At 34.3% G+C, this 21,211-nt stretch overlaps 1 protein-coding gene across 4 annotated transcripts in view; it reads right to left on the bottom strand.

Annotated features, from left to right (window-relative positions):
* Window positions 1-21,211, bottom strand: part of LOC113117745 (pleckstrin homology domain-containing family G member 3) — a 52,348-nt gene that overhangs the window by 26,032 nt on the left and 5,105 nt on the right. For all 4 annotated transcript variants that reach the window (XM_026286647.1, XM_026286649.1, XM_026286650.1 and 1 more), the window contains exon 2: window positions 11,519-11,581. In XM_026286647.1, coding sequence (XP_026142432.1) covers window positions 11,519-11,567 — 49 coding nt within the window. In that variant the 5' untranslated portion in view covers window positions 11,568-11,581. The remainder of the gene's footprint in view (window positions 1-11,518; window positions 11,582-21,211) is intronic.

The raw sequence follows: 21,211 nt of genomic DNA, 5'->3' as shown, positions 1-21,211 counted from the left end.
TCTTTACATATTAAACCTTCTAAAATAATCACTAATAGAATCTGAACCAAAAAAGAGAATTGATAAAGCACCAGTATTGAACTAAACCAGGAATAAGTGTTTGCACAATGACAAAAATAGTCAATATTAGGCATTACAGCCTGGAAAACTCCCAGATATTTCCAGAAACAATCATCACAAGCCAATACGGTTTTGAGAAACTCATCCTGGGCTTGTAGATGCATGATAAAATGATCTCACTATAATGAACCTGCAAGTGTTTAACGATGAAATCCAGCCACAAGCCTCCACATGAGTTACACACTCAAATCTGATCAATCCAAGACTCATGACATTGTCCCTATCAAAAATTAAAACTATTCATACGATCTATGCAGCAGCTTGTGTTGAAATCTGGTTTAGTAAGAGTAAGTTCTCATTTCCTTCCTGTTTTTGGTAAGAGTGTGATCATAATCTCACGCTCTGATAAAGATGCTACACTCACAACTTACTGGAAATGTTTAGAGTTAAGTCTGTGAGATGATATAGTGATGGCTAAAGACTGTACAATGCACAGCCAAACATCGAGAAATATGAGACCTGTATAGTTTTTAAACTACAAAGCTAAGAAACAATTAATTCTAAAATAAAAATAAGACTTTTTAAAACATGCATTGAAATTTTAAGTAGGACAATTAATCTTATATTATTTTTTTCATGAAATTCATATAGAAATGTTACAAGCACAAGAATCGAGACAGCTACATTTGACAATATCTTGCTAAAATTGTTGAAAGAATGAAGTTATTAAAACAGTATTGAAATTTTACCTTCATAAGAATTAACGGCATTTAAATAGGAACAATTCATGAAACTGTTAAAATAATTGATTTATGAAATTTTGTATTGAAAGTTCAAATTCATAGGCATTACGACACATAGATTTGACAATAGATAGATTTGAAATTTTACACAAGAATTTAAGGCATCTTCAGTAGATTTTACTGTTTCTTGTCATAAACTGGAAGTTTATGAAATTATCAAAAACGATTAAAGAATCTATAATTTTTTTCCTTTTTAATTGAAATTGTATATTCATGCGCATTTCTAAGATGCATAGACTCAAAACTTATGAATCTACTTAGGAACATTAATAATCAAAAGAGTCATTTATTTCAAAAAATGCAACAATGTGACTTTTCCTAGGCCAAAACGAGCCATGAATTCATTATAGCAACTGTATCAGGACTAGTTATGCCAAAAAAAACAAAGCCAGAGCAGTCTGAATCACAAACAAATGGCTCCTACAAACCAGGTGTTCAAATGAATCAATCAAAACGAATAAAAATGGACCTCGACTTCTTGAGTTTGAATGACTCATATGAGGTTCTTGACTTATCAAACCTTGTAAAAACAAACACTCAAAAGGAATCAAAACTGGAAACGTATGCAGTTTTCTAAGCGAATTAAGCTTTGCAGGTGTTCGAGTGGCGTTAAATGACTTCATCAGGACTAGTTACGACAAAAAGAAAACTTCCCATGGAACAGATATTTTGGGAAATAAAACAATGGGGCTTTTCATCAGCTGTATATCCTGGAAGCCACAATATGAATTTTATGACTGACCTGTCATTAAGGCACTTCCTTATAAATGGTAATTAAAAGCAGGGTGCAGCAGAATGAGTTGCTCACACTCAATGACAAATATTAAAGAAAAAAAATAATAAATTATATATATGTTTCTTATATATGTATATTTCTTATTGAACAGTTTTTGTTTTTTTAGGGTTTTTGCATCTGGTTCTTTAAAATCACAAAGATGCTTTTCTTAAACAAAAGCGACTACTACAGTGTTCTTAAATTACATTTCACATGCAACTTCCATCAAGATTTGACTATTTCATGTTAGAAATTGAATAATTTACAACACTGTTGAAACAACTTCTGAAATCTGTGTTGAAATTTTAAACGCATTTGTAAAAAAATATATATATATATATATTTCACAAAATCATTTACACAAACACTAACCCCCATAATGGTGACACACGATACTGAAATAATGCAATAAACAATAGTTTAACAACCCTAATGTACACAACTGATAATGAAAAAAAAACTAAGAAGAAACATTTTTTATTTTTCAAAAATATATAAAATATGAAGTGTCATGCAAGGAATTCTGGGAGTGACAATTTACGGTTTGTCACCGTAAATTATACAATTAATTTTTCTTTTTCACTTCAAAAAACAGTGTTTTACTGTAAAGTTACATTAATATAATTACATTTACTTATAGTATGGAAACTTACGGTTAACCAGTTAACAGGTTTTTACCGTAGCATTTTTACAGTCTTTTACTTTTAAATCACAATAATTTTTTACCGCGTAGATAAGCAAAAAGAAAGAATAATAATAAATGAAGTGAATTTTGTTTAAAGCAAGATTATTGTTATTACCCCACTACAAAATGCAATAAATTAAAACATTTTAGGAAACAAAACTAAATATCTTTTTGCTTGTATAGTATCTTGATTAAAAAAATTTTTTTAGAAACAAGACATAAAATACTAAGAAAAGCCTTTTTTTTGCCGTGCAGCTGGCAAGTCATTCTAAATTTAATTCATAGAAAAAAAAAAGTAAAAAATTTTGGTAATTATTATTAGGTAAAACATTTTAGCCTGAATGCACTTTGGATAAAAAGGTGTCTGCTAAATACATGAATTAAAATGTAATTAAAATGTAATTAAAATGTAATACATTTTAATGTAATTTAATCTGGACACTTTATAAACATGTATGAGTGTATTATTTAAATACATTTTTTTCTATAAATTGTTTTATTGTTGCAACACTTTCAGAAATTATAATAAATATAGACCTAAGTGTCTTAAATAAAACATTACATTTAAATGTAAATTTTCAACAAACAAAAAAAATCAAATTGTTTCACAAACTTGGGTGTTTTTTTTTTAAGATGTCATTTTATATTCGACCTACGGTGCTTAATATTATAACTCTAAGAACTAATGAAATGATCAACAGTTCATTTTTACAGAGCTAATGATTAAACACAGTGTTTGTGTGCTGACCAAAAACGCACACACACACACACACACACACACCTGTAACATTCCTTCACAGCCACTGGTCTGAATGATTTGAGGACTGATTTGACATCATTAGTTAAACTGAAAATCAAAGTGATTATTTAACGCTGTTGACACTTCCCTTTAAAACATCAACACCTTGTGTGGAGGAAACTCAAAACACTGATCACTTCAGCTCAATCCCTTATCAGTAAACAACTATGCACACCAAACCAGCCCCAAAATAGCATTAACCCACATACCTTCCTGTCTGACTGTGAGAGTTCAGGACTGTGAACACAAACAATGATTAACTCTCCTCAAGGTGAGTGTAGTATTCACATTAACAAGCTCCAAACAGTTCCAGATAATGATGCTAACATCAGCAAACAAACTGCGCGCTCAGATGAACCTAGTCTCTGTCTGGATTCGCTTCCAGAAACGTCTGAGGAGGAATTTCTGGAATTCCGGGGATTCTTGAGGGCAGAGTTTTGATTTATATAGCTTGAATTCCTCAATGCTTAGAAACAACTGTGAGAGACGCTAAAAACATGCTTTCTCTTCACTTGAGTGTCTATTTGAGTTAGAAACAGTAAGAGCTCAAAACAGAGCTACAATCACTAAATAAAGCATGTGACGAACATCAGATTTCTATTTTATGCATAACACATGTACTTTATGCATTTATTCTTAGCGTATGCAATGAAACTATTTTCTAAATTAAGTTCCTTAAGATACTGTCAAATTTAAATGTCTGAAACATTCAAATTTCAAACATTTTATTTATGCATAACCTATGCAATTTTTGTATTTATATTTAACTTAAGCAATGAAACAACTTTTCAATTGAAAGTTAAATTTAAGTTTACATTTTAACCAGTTTTACACGAAAGTTAAATTTGCTTTCCATGAAACATCAATACGTTTTACATGAAAGTTCAATTTACCTTACACGAAACTTCAATAAGTTTTACACGAAAGGTCAATTTACACTGAACTTTTACACGCAAAAACATTAAGACACCTAGATTTGATTATATATTTTTAGAACTTAATTTAGTAAATGGTTGAAACAATTCCATTTCATTACAAAATGTCATTTGCATAAATTATTCAAGTTTTAACGAATTGTTAAATCTTGGTTTTAAACAACATTTGCACCGTTTCACGAATTCATTTTATAAATTAGTCAGTTTCTGACAAGATGGGATCAAATCTAGGTATCATAAATCAAATAAATTTTTCATTTTATTTTATGCGTAACGTTTGCACTTTATGCAAATGTATAACTTATGCATTCGTTTAACTTTTAAAATGTTATAGTCAAGCCATATTTACACTATAAAAAATATTTTTTTAGTTTTCGGAGTGCATTTAAAAAAATACTATTTTAGCTTTTATATTTCAATGTGGTATCTTCATAATCATTTATGAAATTTCAAACAATTTCTGACCAATTATTTTTAGTATATACTACCATTTAAAACAAATATTCAGTAGGGATGCATTAAACTGATCAAAAGTCACAGTAAAGACATTTATAATATTACAAAAGAGTTCTTTTGATTTTTCTAAATAAATTAGAGGAAAAAAAAGCAGTTTTAGAGTCTAATATTATAATTTTTTTTACTGTATTTACAGTAATTTATATAAATAAATACAGCCTTGGTGAGCATAATCCTCTTTGAAATAAGTCAACTTCAACTTACATTTATACAACTCCACATTATAAATCACCCAATAAATCATAAAGGACCGGCGCTGCACATGTAAATCATAAAACACATCATGTTTCCTTCCAACAAGTTACAGTCAGACTCACATCAGTCAAACTGTAAAAGCAGCTGATGCAAATTTCACCCAGAACAACATCAGCACTTCTGCCATAACCAGCGTCTGTATAGTCAAAGCAGAGACGTCGAACACAGATCTGATCATGAACACTGTTTCACTGATGCAAATGATACACAACACACAGCTCCAACCCCCCCCAAAAAAATATAAAAAAATTGAAGCTGTTATGAGAGTCATATTAATGTTCGCAGACATAAACGCATGTCAAAAGCCACAATCAGCTCTGGAAATATTCCTCACCTGAGGTTATCAAAAGCACAGCTGTTTTTCTTTTAAAGTCTCCTGATATTTCACCTCAGGGAAGCAGAAGCAGATCTGATTAATGTGTGTCTAACACTCCTACAGCCTCCACACTCCTATAATCACACAACGTCACACTTATACACACACACACACACACACAAACACACATATATATATATATATATATATATATAAATAAATGGGTCAAAAAAAAAAAAAAATAGTACCAAGAAATTCTAAAAGGAGTGTTTTAAGGATTTTTTTTTCAGCCTGATGGAACTCAATAAAAATCAAATAAGCTAAAAAAAAAAAAAAAACATATACATAATAAATACATAATAAATAAAATAATTATATTAAAATAAATAAAATAAAAAATTTCTTCCAGAAAAACATTTATATCCTTATAAGATATAAATAAATAAAAGTACAAAAAAAAAAAAAATTAAAAGGAATGTTTAAGGATTTTTTTTTTCATCCTAATAAAACTCAATAAAAAAAAATCAAATAAACTAAAATATAATACTCATGTACAAAGCACATAATCCTGATTATTTATAATAACATTAAATTACTAGCAGGGTGGCATTCACAGATTTATCCCACCAGAGCTCAAAAGTGAAAGTAACCAGTGCTTTACTCGTAAAACTCGTCCATTTGGCCTCAACATGTTCAGAGAGAGAGAGAGAGAGAGCGAGATAGAGAGAGAGAGAGAGAGAGAGAGAGAGAGAGAGAGAGAGAGCGAGATAGAGAGAGAGCACAGCTGAATCAATGTGTGTCTTTATTAAACACTCGCTCATTAACACGTCACCTCCACAGCATCAACAACACTGACATGCTATTTCACCTGAAAACTGAAGGCGTCTATTATAAAGGTCTTTGTTTTCACCTGAACTCCTTCGTTTCAGACGTACTTGTGCCTTTCTGCCGTCTAACCTTATAATTTGACTTGATTACAGGGCTGGCGTAGTGTAACTCCTGAAAGAAACCATTACTGAAACCATTTCTGAGAGACGCAAGCATTTCTGTCTAATAATCAACTGCTTTTCATGCTGCACAACAAACCCTGAAACTGGATATTTCACACTGAAACGAAGTTCAGACGAAAGTTCACCGGAAATGAAACGTCTGCCTTCGCTCGTGTTTAATTACAATAATAATAATAATAATAATAATGTGACAAAAATATTCACTGGCATTCACAGGTCTAACGTGAAGCAATGCATGTTGCAATGGATATATATGGTCTATAAAAAACAAAATAAATAAATAGAAACAAATAAAACCATTAATAAAAGGTATGCATGCATGTACAGGCCTGAATATTAAATAAACTAAATAAATTTATATATAGGCCTATATAAAACAACAACAAAAACTAACAAACAAATAAATAAATAAATAAATAAATCTAAATTTAAAGGCCTATAAAACATAATAAATAAACAGGCCAAATTATATAAAACCAAACAAAAAAATAAAATAAAAAATAAATAAATACAAACATGTTGAAAAACTACATAAAACTTGAATTAATAAATACAATAAAAATTTACACGCCTAAAACTAAATAAATAAGTCTATATACAAAGTTATATAAAACTAACCAAATAAAACGTGCAGACCTATATAAAATCTATATAAATAAATTTTGAGTAAATAATTCAAATGGCTCTGTTTTTATATAACTTCCGTATAAAATAAAAAAAAACACTTCCAGCTTGAAAAAAACTCAAAATTATATAAATTCTACAATCGACCTCCTTTCGGGTTCCACTGGAGCCGGTCAAATGTGTTTTGAAGGACATGATGGGGGAGTAAACGACAACAAAATGCTAATTTTGGGTGAAACACAGTCATATTTATATGAAAACACAATCGGAATGAATCAGGAACGTCTCAGCTGTAATTCTCCAGCGTCTGGAAGTCAGTGTTTCTCTACAGAAGAACAGTTGGTGGCAATAAAGCCAATTAAGTCCTGAAACGGCCTCTAAGTGCCTCCGCTGAGCCCCATTCAGAAGCACATTTCCTCCGAACAACACGGCCATCTGTGTGCCACGATCTCAACGATGGGAGGCCATTGTGAAGTTTATCACGGGACTCAAAGCCTTGTTTCTGACCCACAGAGCTCTATAACTAAACATAGAGGTCAAAGGTTAGAAATAAAACACCATTTACAATGCAAATACCATGGTGTGCGAATAAACGCCTGAGGACAAAACGGAGGATGAATGTTCACATAAGTTAAATCTGAAAAAAATATTTGTAAAAAAAAAAGAAAAGAAAAAAAAAAAAAAAAAGTTGCAATTTTTATTTTATTTTAGAACAAGACCGATGAACTAAAGCAATAAATATATGAAGTCTAAAAACTTAATAAAAAATATAGTCATATATAAACCTAAATAAATACTACATAAAACCTGTATATAAATGTGTTGTCCTCTATTAAACATAACAAATCAATTAATAAATAGACCTAAATAAAACCTAAAAACTAAATAAATAAAACAGGCTAATATATAAAAAATATTAATAATTATTAATTAAAATAATAAATTTAGGTCTAAATAAAAACTATATAAAACATGAGCAAGCAAGCATTATACAGACCTGATTTAAATAAATAATTACTAATTATATTGGTCTATATAAAACAATTACTAAACACTAAATAACTAAATAGGCCAATACTGGAAAATGTTATATAAACTAAATAGATAGATATTAGATTAATACGATGTACAGGCATAAACAAAAGCATCAAATCATAAAAGTGTAAAATTATAACTATATGAAAAAACAAATGTAGAGTCCCAGACAAACAAACCAATGTGTAGAGACCTTTATAAAACAAAAATATATGTTATAATTTTATGTTATAATTTAGGCCAAGATAAATATGAGTTATATTAAGCCTAAACAACAACAAAAATAATAAAGAAAACAGAAAAGCAGTCTTGATTTATCAGTAGAACTGTCTAAAGGTTCACGTGAGGTTTTGGGTTCATCTATTGTGATTAAGAACAAGTGAAGTCAATGAGAAGTGCTCACTTACACTGATGGGTCAAAGTTTGTGTGTGTGTGTGGGGGGGGTATAATGTGTGTGTGTGTGAGAGAGAGAGTAATTATAGTGTGTGTGTGTATAGTGTGGGATGTTTGTGTAGTGTTTATGTGTGAGTTTGTGTGTGTGTGTGTGGTGTTTGTGTGTTTAAGTGTACATAGTGTAAATGTGTGTTTATTTGTGTGTGTGTGTGTGTGTGTGTGCTTGGTGTTTTTGTGTGCATGTGGTGTTGGTGTCTGTGTGATATTGTAGTGTGTGTGTGTGTGGGGGGGGGACTAATTGTAGTGTGTGTGTGTGTGTTTGTGTGTGTGTGTGCGTGTCTGTGGTGTTTGTGGGTGTATGTAGTTTTTGTGTGTGTGTGTGTGTGTGTAGTTTGTGTGTGTGTTTATGTAGTTTGTGTGTGTGTGTCTGTGTGTAGTTTGTGTGTGTGTGTGTGTGTGTGTGTGTGAGTAATTGTAGTGTCTGTGTGCGTGTCTGTGGTGTTTGTGTCTGTGTGTAGTTTGTGTGTGTGTGTTTATGTAGTTTGTGTGTGTGTGTCTGTGTGTAGTTTGTGTGTGTGTGTGAGTAATTGTAGTGTCTGTGTGCGTGTCTGTGGTGTTTGTGTCTGTGTGTAGTTTGTGTGTGTGTGTTTATGTAGTTTGTGTCTGTGTGTCTGTGTGTGTGTAGTTTGTGTGTGTGTGTGTGTGTGAGTAATTGTAGTGTCTGTGTGCGTGTCTATAGTGTTTGTGTCTGTGTGTAGTTTGTGTGTGTGTATTTATGTAGTTTGTGTGTGTGTGTGTGTGTGTGTGTGTATGTATGTGTGTGTAGTTTGTGTGTGTGTGGGTGTCTGTGTGTTTGTGTGTGTGTCTGTGTGTAGTTTGTGTGTGTGTGTGTAAATTGTGTGTGTGTGTGTGTTTGTGTGTGTGTGTGTAGTTTGTGTGTGTGTGTGTGTGTGTGTGTGTTTGTGTGTGTGTCTGTGTGTAGTTTCTGTGTGTGTGTGTGTGTGTGTGTGTGTGTTTGCTGTTACTCCAGAAGTCTACTCTCAGTTCTCGGAGAAGAGCTGGTCACAGATCTCCATGACGACAGGAACGGCTCACTACACTGACGCTCACAGTGAGGAGAGAAGTGAGGAGAGCCTCTCGTCCCGGGACAGATCCTCAATTACTGCAATAACGAAGGAACTCCACAAAAGAGCCGAAAGCGCGAGAACAGTAGCGGGAGCAGAAATCACGCCGGAGGAGCTTCCACAGCATTGTGAAGAGCCATAAAAGCCTTTGCAGAGGAAATAATGAGCGTTTCATAAAAGGGACGACAAAATAAAAACACAGTAACTGGCCATTAGGGTGGCGGGATTATTTCTAGCCCTTTCCTTGCTGGTTCAGTGTCCGGATCTGCACACACAGCTGAATTCCTCACGGATCACACTTACTCTGGATCCGTTCCTCAAACACACACACAGAAATACTCTGAGTGTAGATAAAACCAAAAACTAAACCCAAACAAAGCAAGACAAAACAAGAAAACTGGTAATTACACCCACAGAAAAACATAAACAACAACAAAAACCGAAAAGTTACATTTCACATCCAGAAATGTGCTTTTTTTTCTTTATTTAAAATATTTTAATTTAGATTTAATTTTATTATCTATTGCATTACAATGAAGAAATATTGCAAATCAATCTCATTTAAATAATTATAAATTAAGTGCAGAGAAAATGCTAATATAATTATATACAATTACAATATAATAATGCAACCTTTTAAATAATTAGTGCTGTCAATGTTTAATTGCAATAAATCGGATCCAAAATAAAAGTTTTTGTTTACATAATAAAGATCTTGTGTTCTGTGCATATCATACGGTTTATATTTAGAAAATATTACTATATATATATATATATATATATATATATATATATATAAATAATATATTTAATATAGAAACAATACATATTTTTTTCTTAAATATACACAAATATATACGCATAATAAATATACACAGTACACACTCATATTAGTATTTTGGATGTGATTAATCTTTGACAGCACTGTAAATAATATCATTTTTCGGCATTACAGTACCAAAACTTTAAGGGGAGATGTGCGTATTTGGCATGAAAATATCAATGCATAATAAAACTTCCATGAACGGAGAGCATCCGGATTGGTTTAGGAAACTCTGGAGCGCTGTGAGAGATCGGAGAAGATGAGGCTGGTGTTCATTCAGACCTCTGGCACAAAAATGGCTATGAAATCCATAAAAGTCTCTTTTATGGAGTCTCTCTCAGCCAAATCAAGTTTCTCCATTACTCAACATTTCCACACCGGGAATTCACAGACATTCTTGCACTTGTTTTGGCAGTGGAGTGGAGGAGAGACGACGGCCAACTGTGATGTCACTGCTCCCGCAGCGGAGCGGAAACACACATCCAGAGCAAATAAACACTGACTGTACGGCACACTGTAGAAACACAGCCACCAGCCAGACTACAGCCGAGAAAACATCAAAGAGTCAGTCCGTCTGAGACTTGGATACAATGTTGCATAGCAAACCTAGCAACCATTCAGAACACGTTAGCAACCGCATAAAAACAAAACACTCAAGTAATAACTTTAATCTATTATATGTATTTTATTCAGCATAACTAATTTTGTGATTCATGAACTACATCCAAACAAAGCATAAAAAATTAATTAAATTAAAATTCTAAAAGGAATATGTCAATATTATTAAAAAGTTTGAGGCTGGCACGATTTTTTTGAAAAAAAGAAAACATTTTGGTCACCAAGGTTGCATTTATTTGATAAATAATAATAGTAATAATAATATTAATTTTTTTTTAATATTTTTACAATTTAAAATTATTGTTGTCTATGTAAATAACTATTAAAGTGTAATTTATTTCTGTGATGCTCCGCTGTATTATCAGCATCATTCCTGCAGTCTTCAGTGTCACATGATCTTCAGAAATCATGAAAATATGAGGATTTACAGCTCAAGAAACATTTCTCATTATTAGCAATGTTGAAAACAGTCGTACTGCACAATATTTTAATATAAATTGTGATGCATGTTATTTTTCAGGAATCACTGATGAATATAGAGATCAAAAGAACAGCATTTACTTGAAATAGAAATCCTTTGTAACGTTATACATGTCTTTACTTTCACTTTAGATCAATCTAATGCATCCTAGATGCATAAATGTATCCCATGAGCCCAAACTTGTGAGCCTGTATGTCTCCGTTACAGTGGAGTGAAAGTGGAGTCACACTGGATTGCGTTCAGGAGTAATGACAGATGCTCTCACCTTCTCCCATCAGGCTGCTGTTGTGAGCGCAGACGGACTCTTCTCTCATGTCCCTCACACACTCTGTAACACACACACAGATCAAACTCAACACCTGAACAAACACAAACACACCTGACTTCACTCACACAAACTGTACTCACAGACTTTCTGGAGAAGTTAACCGCACGACCGCTCAAAAGTGTTTGTAATCATTTAAAACAAAAATTTTAATAGCAAAGAAAAAGTGAGCAAACTTTTGACTGATGCATTTGTATTCTTAATGCATCTACATGCACAAAATCCAGACTTGAACAGAGCACTTGAAGATGCACTGAGTAAACCATTGCACATAATCAGCATTGTATGACAAACAGGTCTAAGATCTCTAAATTGGCTCCGCGCCTTGGACAAATATTGTGTAAAGGTTGTATTCTGCTGTGCCTGTGTCAGAGCATTCAGCTGCCCCCACACTGTGTCTTATCAGTCCAGCAAACGCAAATTCCAGCCATTCCATCCGACAGAGTGAATCAGTGTTTGGTTCGGGACGCACAGGAGACCCCGAGGACTTTAGCACCGAAACCTCAACTCAACTGTTTGTTTGCCTTCAGCCAAAACCCACGGCCCTGGATCCAACAGCTTGTGTACACCAGGAAACTTCAGAAGATACACAAACAGGGCCCTGAGAAATTTTCCCACCAATTAGATTTTTTTTTTTTTTCCTAATTTTGTGTTTCCCGGTATACATTTTTCTGGATTCCTAAAATAATAAAATACATAAAAACACACAAAATGATATCTAATCAATTGGATAAATAAAAAACTAACAATTAAAAAAATAAAATGGCAATTTTAACGATAAAATATTATTAATTATATATATATATATATATATATATATATATATATATATATATATATATATATATTACTCCATGAAACACTTAATTTTTTTTCTGGATTCAGTTTTAATTGTTTATTTAAATGTAAATAAATCACATAAGAATGTGTAATGAATTTAAATAAAATTATTGTAATAATTTCACAATTTTGCAACATAAAAGGTGTTTAATTTTTTTTCTGATATTGTATCTGTTTTGGTTTTTCTGAATTCAGTTTTAAATATTAAAAATGTTAACACAATCACAAAATAATGTGTATTAAATATTAATAAAAAATGTAACAATTTAATAATGAAATGCATTTTTCTTTTCTTTCTTTTTTTGGATTGTTTAATACATATTTAATAATCACAAAAGGATAATACATATATTTGATAAAGAAATAAAAACAAAAGTAATACCCGCACAATACCAACATTTTCATATATATATTTTTTTTTATAAAATCACAAAAGGAGGTCTAATCAATTGAATAAAAATGTATAAATGTGTTTATTTATTACAATTTTAACAATAAAAGCCATATGAAATATTGCTTATATTTCAGAAATTCTGTAAAACTTTTTCTGTTAAATCGGTTTTAATTTTCTAGATTCTGTTTTATGATGAAATACAAATGTATAATCAAAAACAAAATAATGCATACAACTTTAACAATTTAATTAACCTTCTAAAAGGCAGTCAAACTTTTTTGACTATCAAACAAAGCCTTGTACGGAGTTTCACTGTGTTTTTTTCTACTCAACATCCTTGTTTTAAGAGTCAAAAAACAGGCTTGAGAGCTCAAACGTCTTCACTAATCTTGAACTAATTTGATTGTAATGGTGTGGAGAGCATTTGTGAGTGGATTCCATGAGTCTTTGTCTTTAATAAGAGCATCAGGATCAGAGATCAGAGCCACAAGAGTCCTCCAGGATTGAAATCCACATTGTTTCTCAGTGTAATCGCTGCTTCTGCCTCTGAACTAACAGCTGTGCTGCTGAGACGAAGCCAAGATCAGAGCCGAGACCGTCTGGACCACTATCACACAGCGGATAACAGACGTACATCAGGATCAGCGTATCTCATCTCACAGGGATGCAGCATTAGAGACTGTGTGAGTCACATATGACCAACTCTTACCCGGGAATGACTGCAATCTGCTCGATTTTATTCAAATGAGTCCTTTGCATTGTAAACAGACAATGTGTGCTGGCATGTAAATGTCCATTTGGTTCAGAACACCAGTCAAAGTCCATCTGGAGAGCTTTTGTTCCCACAGCTGATAAAACCCACTCACCGAAATCTGACCCTCACATACAGGTCTGGGATTTGTCCTCTAATTGGAGACAGATGGATCCATCTTACATGGACTTTAACATTAGAGACAGTTTCATCTGTTTTCATGCTGATTTACTGCTCAAGAAAAACACATTAGCAGCGTTTAAAACAGTTGTGCTGCTTCATATTTTTTGTGGAGGCTGTGAGACATATTTTTTTCACAATGCTTTGATGAATAGAAAGTTCAAAAGAACAGCATTTATCTAAAACAGAAATCTTTTGTAACATTATATATTTACTGTCCCTTTTGATCAGTTTAAAATGGAAGGCCACTTCTGCCATGGGATAAAAGAGAAAAAAAAAAAAAACTTTTTTTTTTTTAAAAACTCATAATTCAATTTTTTTTTTCAGATTTTTTTTAATTAAAAATACATAAACCCAGAATTAAAAAAATATATAAACTCAAAACTGCAAAATATATATAATCTCAGAATTGTAAAAAATATATTAACCCAGAACTGCAAGATATATAAAATCAGAATAAAAAAAAGACATACTCCAAATTAAAAAATATATATAAACTCAGAATTGCAAGATATATAAAAACAGAATTAAAAAAAAAAAACTCAAAACTGTAAAAAATATAAACTCAGAACTACAAAATATATAAACTCAACTGCTAAATATCTAAATTTAGAATTGCTAAATATATAAATAAATAAAAAAAGTTTATTGCAATTTTTTATCTGATAAATTAACTTTTTTCAGAATTTTCGGAATTGCATGTTATTTAAAATTTACATTTAGAATTTAAAACATTTACAATTGCAAAATATTTCAAATAAACTTAGAACTGCGAGATATAAAGTGTCCCCTAAATTGTAACTTTTTTCATGCAATGAATAGTGACAGAAAACAAATCTAAATTGTGAGATAAAAAGTCCCAATTACGTATTTTTTGGTTTTTATTCCCTGGCGAAAAGAATCTTCCATAGATTAATGTGTCCTTGCTGAAAGAAAGTACTCAATTTCTTTAAAAAAACACAAATAAAAATATCTACCTGACCCTGCACTTCTAGAAAAACGTATGTCTCCAATACAGCTGATCTTTCTCTGAACATGGGTGCAAATTTCTGTATCTACCAATCCTAATCTTAGGCTGCACTCGTTCAAATATACTTCTAAATACTGAAAAGTAATTTTCTTTATTAAGAATCCATCTAAATTGTTATTGTAGGAAGCAACGTTTCAAAATAAAGCAACACCCAAAGAGCATTTTGCAACAATTGCTAAAAAAGCAAGTATTGCGAAAGATCCTCCAGCCTCCCAGTTAGAAGACTGCATTTATTACATGTGACATCATGAGAAAACCTTCATGGTTGAAAATGAAGTGTTCGACAAGAGTTTCTTGGCATGCTAAAGAACATAACTGGGTGTGCATTTAGCAGACGAAATATGCAACGAAAAAACACAAACGAGACCTCTATAATATTTCAAGACCCCTGTAATCTCAGACATCTGAGTTTAAGTAGAGGTTTTAATTTCCCAAATTATCCCAACATATGCAATCAACAGTCAGAAATCTAAATATATGCTGAGACATTCCCCAAACGATCTGTACTGCTCCAAATTCCCTTTATACTTCTATAGTCTAACCGTATGTTCCCTTTCAGTCAAATCACGTTCGATGTTACTTCAGTGTCTGACGAATTGGGGATCACGCCAGAGAGCCCAAACACCTTTGAGTGTTAACAAAACAAACCAATGAATGTTGGTGGGCTTAGCGTCTTGTTCGGAGCGCTGGCGGAAAAACGAATGTCGATCACTGCATTGGGGATGAACTGGGCTCTGGGGAAAAATCACCCGGCTGCATTGCCTCCATCATGGAGGGTGGCGTTGCCAGAGTCAGATCCAGAGCTGACTGCTATGCTTTCTCGGGCTGCAGAGAGGTTTGGGTTGCAATAGAAGCCCCCTTCATCTCCCAAATGTTCCAGGCTGGATGATTGTTTCCTGGGGGTGCCTTAAACCAATCTGCGGCATCCACCCCCAGTTCCATTCTTCCCGGAAGTGCATGAAGAGGTCACTTGATCTATGTCCGAAATAGAACTAGAGCCTCTTCCGTCCTCACTACCCTCAATTGTGATCAGGGTAAGGGGTATGTGGAGATCCCTCCAGTCGACGCAGCTTTGCCTGCAGAGTGATGCTGCCTCGCTTGGTAATCCACACCTCCCATCTAGGGCTTGTAAGATCTTGTCTGCTCTAATGTCCAAGGATTACAGAGTTGCCGGACAGGCCGCATCCACCCTGCAAGTCTACCGGGCCAAGGCGTTGAAGCCACTACATGAAGGTAGTTCTGACTCAGGTGTGATGCAGGGCACCAGAAGGGAAAGGCGATCTCCAAATAAGGACTTGCCCACTCAATAGTGAAGGCTATTGTCTTAGCCAGTGGTGGACGAAGTACACAAATCAAGTACTTGAGTAAAAGTACAGATACGTATAGTAAAATATTACTCCAGTAAAAGTAAAAGTATTCCTTTTTCAATTTTACTCAAGTGAAAGTACAAAAGTAATCAATTTTTTATGTACTTAAGTAAAAAAGTACTGAAAGAAAGATGTTTGAAATTTTATATAGGCTACTTAATTTTTTTAATAATCCTACTGCTCAAAATACCTGGGATTTTTTCCAAGATAACCACTATATGGAGTCGAGATATATTTTTGTTGTTGATATGGACTACACTGATGAGAGTAATTCACTGTGAAGCTTACACTGTGATGTACCTGAGAGAAAACAGAGATGACCATCTGATCTTCACCAGTAAGAACAAAGTGTTTTACAGTTTGTTGTTTTACAGAACATCACAGTTATATATGACATGATAATAAGGCCTGAAGTTAGGAAGAACATTTTAAGGAAAATATAATTATATTTTCTTAATGATTTTTTCCTTCTCAAATCTTGTCTGTGATGTAAAAACACCCCTGGCCAAACGGGGTGCATCTCTTTCCCTCTTTGATAATTACTGTAGTTACCATGTTCTGGACACTTCCTGGATCACTTCCTTAGTTTTGTCCGTAGATGTAATCTATATATATATATAAAATATACATATATAGGTGGTTGAATAAAAATATTTGGACATTATTTATAAAAAAAAGCTTGTTAGCTAGACAGTTAGCATCAGCCAACAATATTTACTTATTTTCAGTACGGTTATGAATAAACATTCATGTCTGTCTACTCGTCTAGTTTATCCAAACAATATTCATATGTATAACGTTACTGTTGATAAACAATATAAAAACAGACGTCACATAGGACATGGTAGCATTTTAATAACACTGTTAATATTACGGCAGCGGAACATGCACAAGTTATTTTATATAATCTGTGTTAGTTTAATGTGTGTGTGTTTTTTTTATTTTTTTATTTTTTTACCTAAAACACAGAGACGCTGATTGATGTGTCTGCATCGTCTGCACTCGAGCATTTCAGTGGGCTTAAACAGATCACTCTTTACAACGGATTTAGTTCCCAAACAACTGACAATTTTGACCTAAATATGATTTTCAGTTACAATAATTAATCCTAAATTTCGACATAACTTACTTTTAGCAACATCAGACGCACGCGCGCTCACAAGATCTGCCGGTTCTTACTTCTGGTGACTCGCACTAAACGGTTCATTTGAATCAGTGAGTGGTCGACTCCAGAACAGCTGCAATCGGATCATTCTAATTCCTAAAAGAATCGTTTGGTGCGATTCGCGATCCGATTTAAAAGTTTATTTTGAAAAGACTCAGTTCGTTCATGATGAATCAGACACCGCTTCTGCGTGTCGGAGCATGTGATATATTATAGGGAGTAACGATATGTTTTATGAAATGTAGTGAAGTAAAAAGTACGATTTTAGGCTTTGGAATGTAGTGAAGTAAAAGTAAAAGTTTCTCAAAATAAAACTACTCCAGTAAAGTACAGATACTTGAAAAATGTACTTAAGTACAGTAATGAAGTAAAGCTACTCCGTTACTGTCCACCACTGGTCTTAGCATACCAGGCCCAACGTTTACCATGCCCCCTCGGAATGAGAGCACACTCTACGGGAGGCATGATACCTTGGGGAAGTCGTGGCCTAATGGTTAGAGGGTTGGACTCCCAATCGAAGGGTTGTGGGTTCTAGTCTCGGGCCGGACGGAATTGTGGGTGGGGGGAGTGCATGTACAGTTCTCTCTCCACCTTCAATTCCCACGACTAAGGTGCCCTTGAGCAAGGCATTGAACCCCCAACTGCTCCCCGGGCGCCGCAGCATAAATGATGAACACTGCTCCGGGTGTGTGCTCACAGTGTGTGTGTGTGTGTTCACTGCTCTGTGTGTGTGCGCATTTCGGATGGGTTAAATGCAGAGCACAAATTCTGAGTATGGGTCACCATACTTGGCTGAATGTCACTTCACTTTCTTGGGCATTGGCGTGTGGCACCTCAATAACAGACACCTGTAGAGCTGCTGGCTGGGTGGCATCTAACAAGTTTGCAAGATTCTATAATCTCCATGTAGAGCCTGTGTCCTCCCTTGTACTTGCCTCAGATGGACAGAAACGCTTGCCACGCCATTCTCCTTTACTGATTGGATACTTGCGCTTAATTGCTTTGCAGTCCAGTTTTATCTCATTGTGAACCCTGTTGAAGTTCCTCCCGCACCCTAGGTAGTCAGGCGTGGTGGAGCGCCACTCGTGGGTATGCCCAAGGTCAGCCCTTGTGCTAGGCTAGGTGACTTGTCGTGATTCCCTTTTGGGTGATCCCACATGTGTATTCTTCCACGGTACGGCTTCCCTCTCGTTGAACCAGGCGACTTCCCTACGGCCGGTCCATGTGTCCTTTCCACATAGTACCTAGTTTAAGCAGGATATGGCTTCTGTAGTGTTCCCCTACTTTGGTACACTTTCCCAGTGTTATCCAATATCCCAGTGTTTGAAACAGCAGTGGTGGACACCTATGTCTAAACCCTGTCCTATCTTCCGCCCAAATGGCATGGGGGGAATTGTTGGCTTTCGCAAGGCAATGGAGGGGGTGTGTTTGGTGTTTTTATAAAGATCCCCAATTCATCAGTCACTGACGTAACACTGAACATCTTTGTTATGTATGTAACCCTCGTTCCCTGAAGGAGGGAATGGAGACTATTAAGACTATCCCCTTTAGAAACATTCATTCTCATAAAGGCATGAGACACAATCTAATGACAGTCTCCAGACTCAGAAGACTCTTTCATTATCCCTGTGTATTCATTCTTCAGCCATAAATAAATGGCTGTCAGCTGCATAGGAAAGCCTCCCTATCGAATTCCCTCAGCTTTCTCACACAGTTAAAACAAGGCCACAATTACTTCCTCAATTAAAACACTTCCGAAAGCCAAACTCTCCCAGCACTCCCTAAAAATACTCCCTTCTCTTCCGCCGCTGACCCCACGACCCGACAACGTCTGCGGGACTAAACCCTTGGGATGACTGGATTAACACAAGCCTGAGGGAATGACGGGAGGTGTACAAAAACATGAAAATACATCATTGACAGCCAGGCGCAGAGACAAAGTCTTTATTATTTCAGCAGTTTATCTTGGCTGACATCAGTCTCACGCTTCAAGACACGGTTTCAGAGAGACAGACAGTAGTCTAATCATTTATAAAACACGCATATGATCAGATTTTATCTTGTTGAGGAGTTTGTTTCTTCATCAGATTTGGAGTCCAAACAGCTGATAAAAACATCACAATAATCCACAGCACCTCAGTCCATCAGATAACATCTGGAGAAGACAAAAGATGAAACAAATCCATCTTTATACATTTTTAACTAAAATATGAGTTGATAATTCATCATAACGTTCCTCCAGTGAAAAATGGACATCATGGACCAAGCAACAGTTCTAGATGATGTCTAGATGATGGTTTTCATTCTTTTGACTTTTCACGATTTACTGATGAATGCTAATTGATTACTTGTGGATTACTGTGATGTTTTTTATCAGCTGTTTGGACTCTCATTCTGACGGCACCCATTCACTGCAGAGCATCCATTGCGGAGCAAGTAAAGGAATGCAACATTTCTCCAAATCTGATGAAGAAACAAACTGATCCTAATCTTGTACACTAACTTAGTACACAAGATGTCAAACTGGTTCAATGCAAATAACTGTATTTAGTTCCAATTACACTTGGCAAAGACACAATGTATTACTGTCTGAAACTCTTACGACATACTATTTTTAAAATATTTCATGCAACATCAATCTCCATCTTCATTCTCCATCTCAGTATGCATCGTCTGACTCTCAGAATGCACTAATCCCACTCATCTTCGGCAAACTCCTGTTAAATTCCTTTTCTTTACGAGCTGTTTAGAGATGGTGGGATAAGACATCTTCCCATACAAACACCCAGTGAGCTCTTTCAATAAACATTACACACACACACATGGTGCACATGGACCTGCGCCAGCTGCCTAATTGGTCAATGATCGTTTCCTGAAGAAAAGCAGAAACACATTTCATGCAGCTTCCCTCTTCACATGCCGCTCAAACAAACACAATACACTTAAAAATAGATATTAAGCTGCTCATGTCAGCTAGAGGCGCCGGATTCCTAAAACTGCACAATTTTTATGCTTATTTATCTTGGGAACACTCCATTTTCATAAATGTTACATAAATGTTCCACTTGTTGAAAAATTCCTAACTAGTACAGAATGTGAAGAGTTTAAAAATAAAGTAATTTTCCACTGGCTTTATAAACTTACGTCTATATTAAGTAAAGAACATAATTGAAAATCAAAACACTAACCAAAAAAGTAACATGGTAGCACTGTTTTCTCAGATATGGTACAATGGTAATACGTTAATATGTAATATGGTTTGTTTCAAGTACAATGAAATATTATGAAAATAGCATTAAATGCAAATATGGAAATTATTTAGTATAATTGTTATCAACATATTCATATTAAACATTGAAGGCTGATATCGATATGTTTGAGAAAAGAGTGGCTGATGACCGATATTATTTAATAGTCTATTTGAATATATATATATATATATATATATATATATATATATATATATATATATATATATATATATATATATTAGGGGTGTAACGGTTCACAAAATTCACGGTTCGGTTCGATACGATACACTGATGTCACGGTTCGGTTCGGTTCGGTTCGATACGTTTTAGATACAGCAAAATGTAAAAACATCTCAACTTTTCAGAATGCCGCAAGCGCACCGCGGGTCATGTGACAAGAACTAACCAATCAGCTTCATCCTTTCCCGTAACAACGTTGAGAGCTCAGCCAAGATGAAGGAACAGCTGATCATAGTTGTATATGGATTGCAATTTTGAAATAAATTCAGTAGCAGAGCTACTGCAAGCGATTTTTAGAGCTGCAAATCCATTTATCCTTCGCTGAAATTTCCGCGTCTCATGGAGAGAGCACGTCATTGTTGCTTAGCAAAGACAGACGCCTCAGGAGAAAGCGTTTTCCATGCGTTTTTAGCAT

The sequence above is a fragment of the Carassius auratus genome, chromosome 17 (genome assembly GCF_003368295.1).
Source record: "Carassius auratus strain Wakin chromosome 17, ASM336829v1, whole genome shotgun sequence".
Lineage (NCBI taxonomy): Eukaryota > Metazoa > Chordata > Actinopteri > Cypriniformes > Cyprinidae > Carassius > Carassius auratus.
This window is presented reverse-complemented; position numbering and strand designations above follow the sequence as displayed.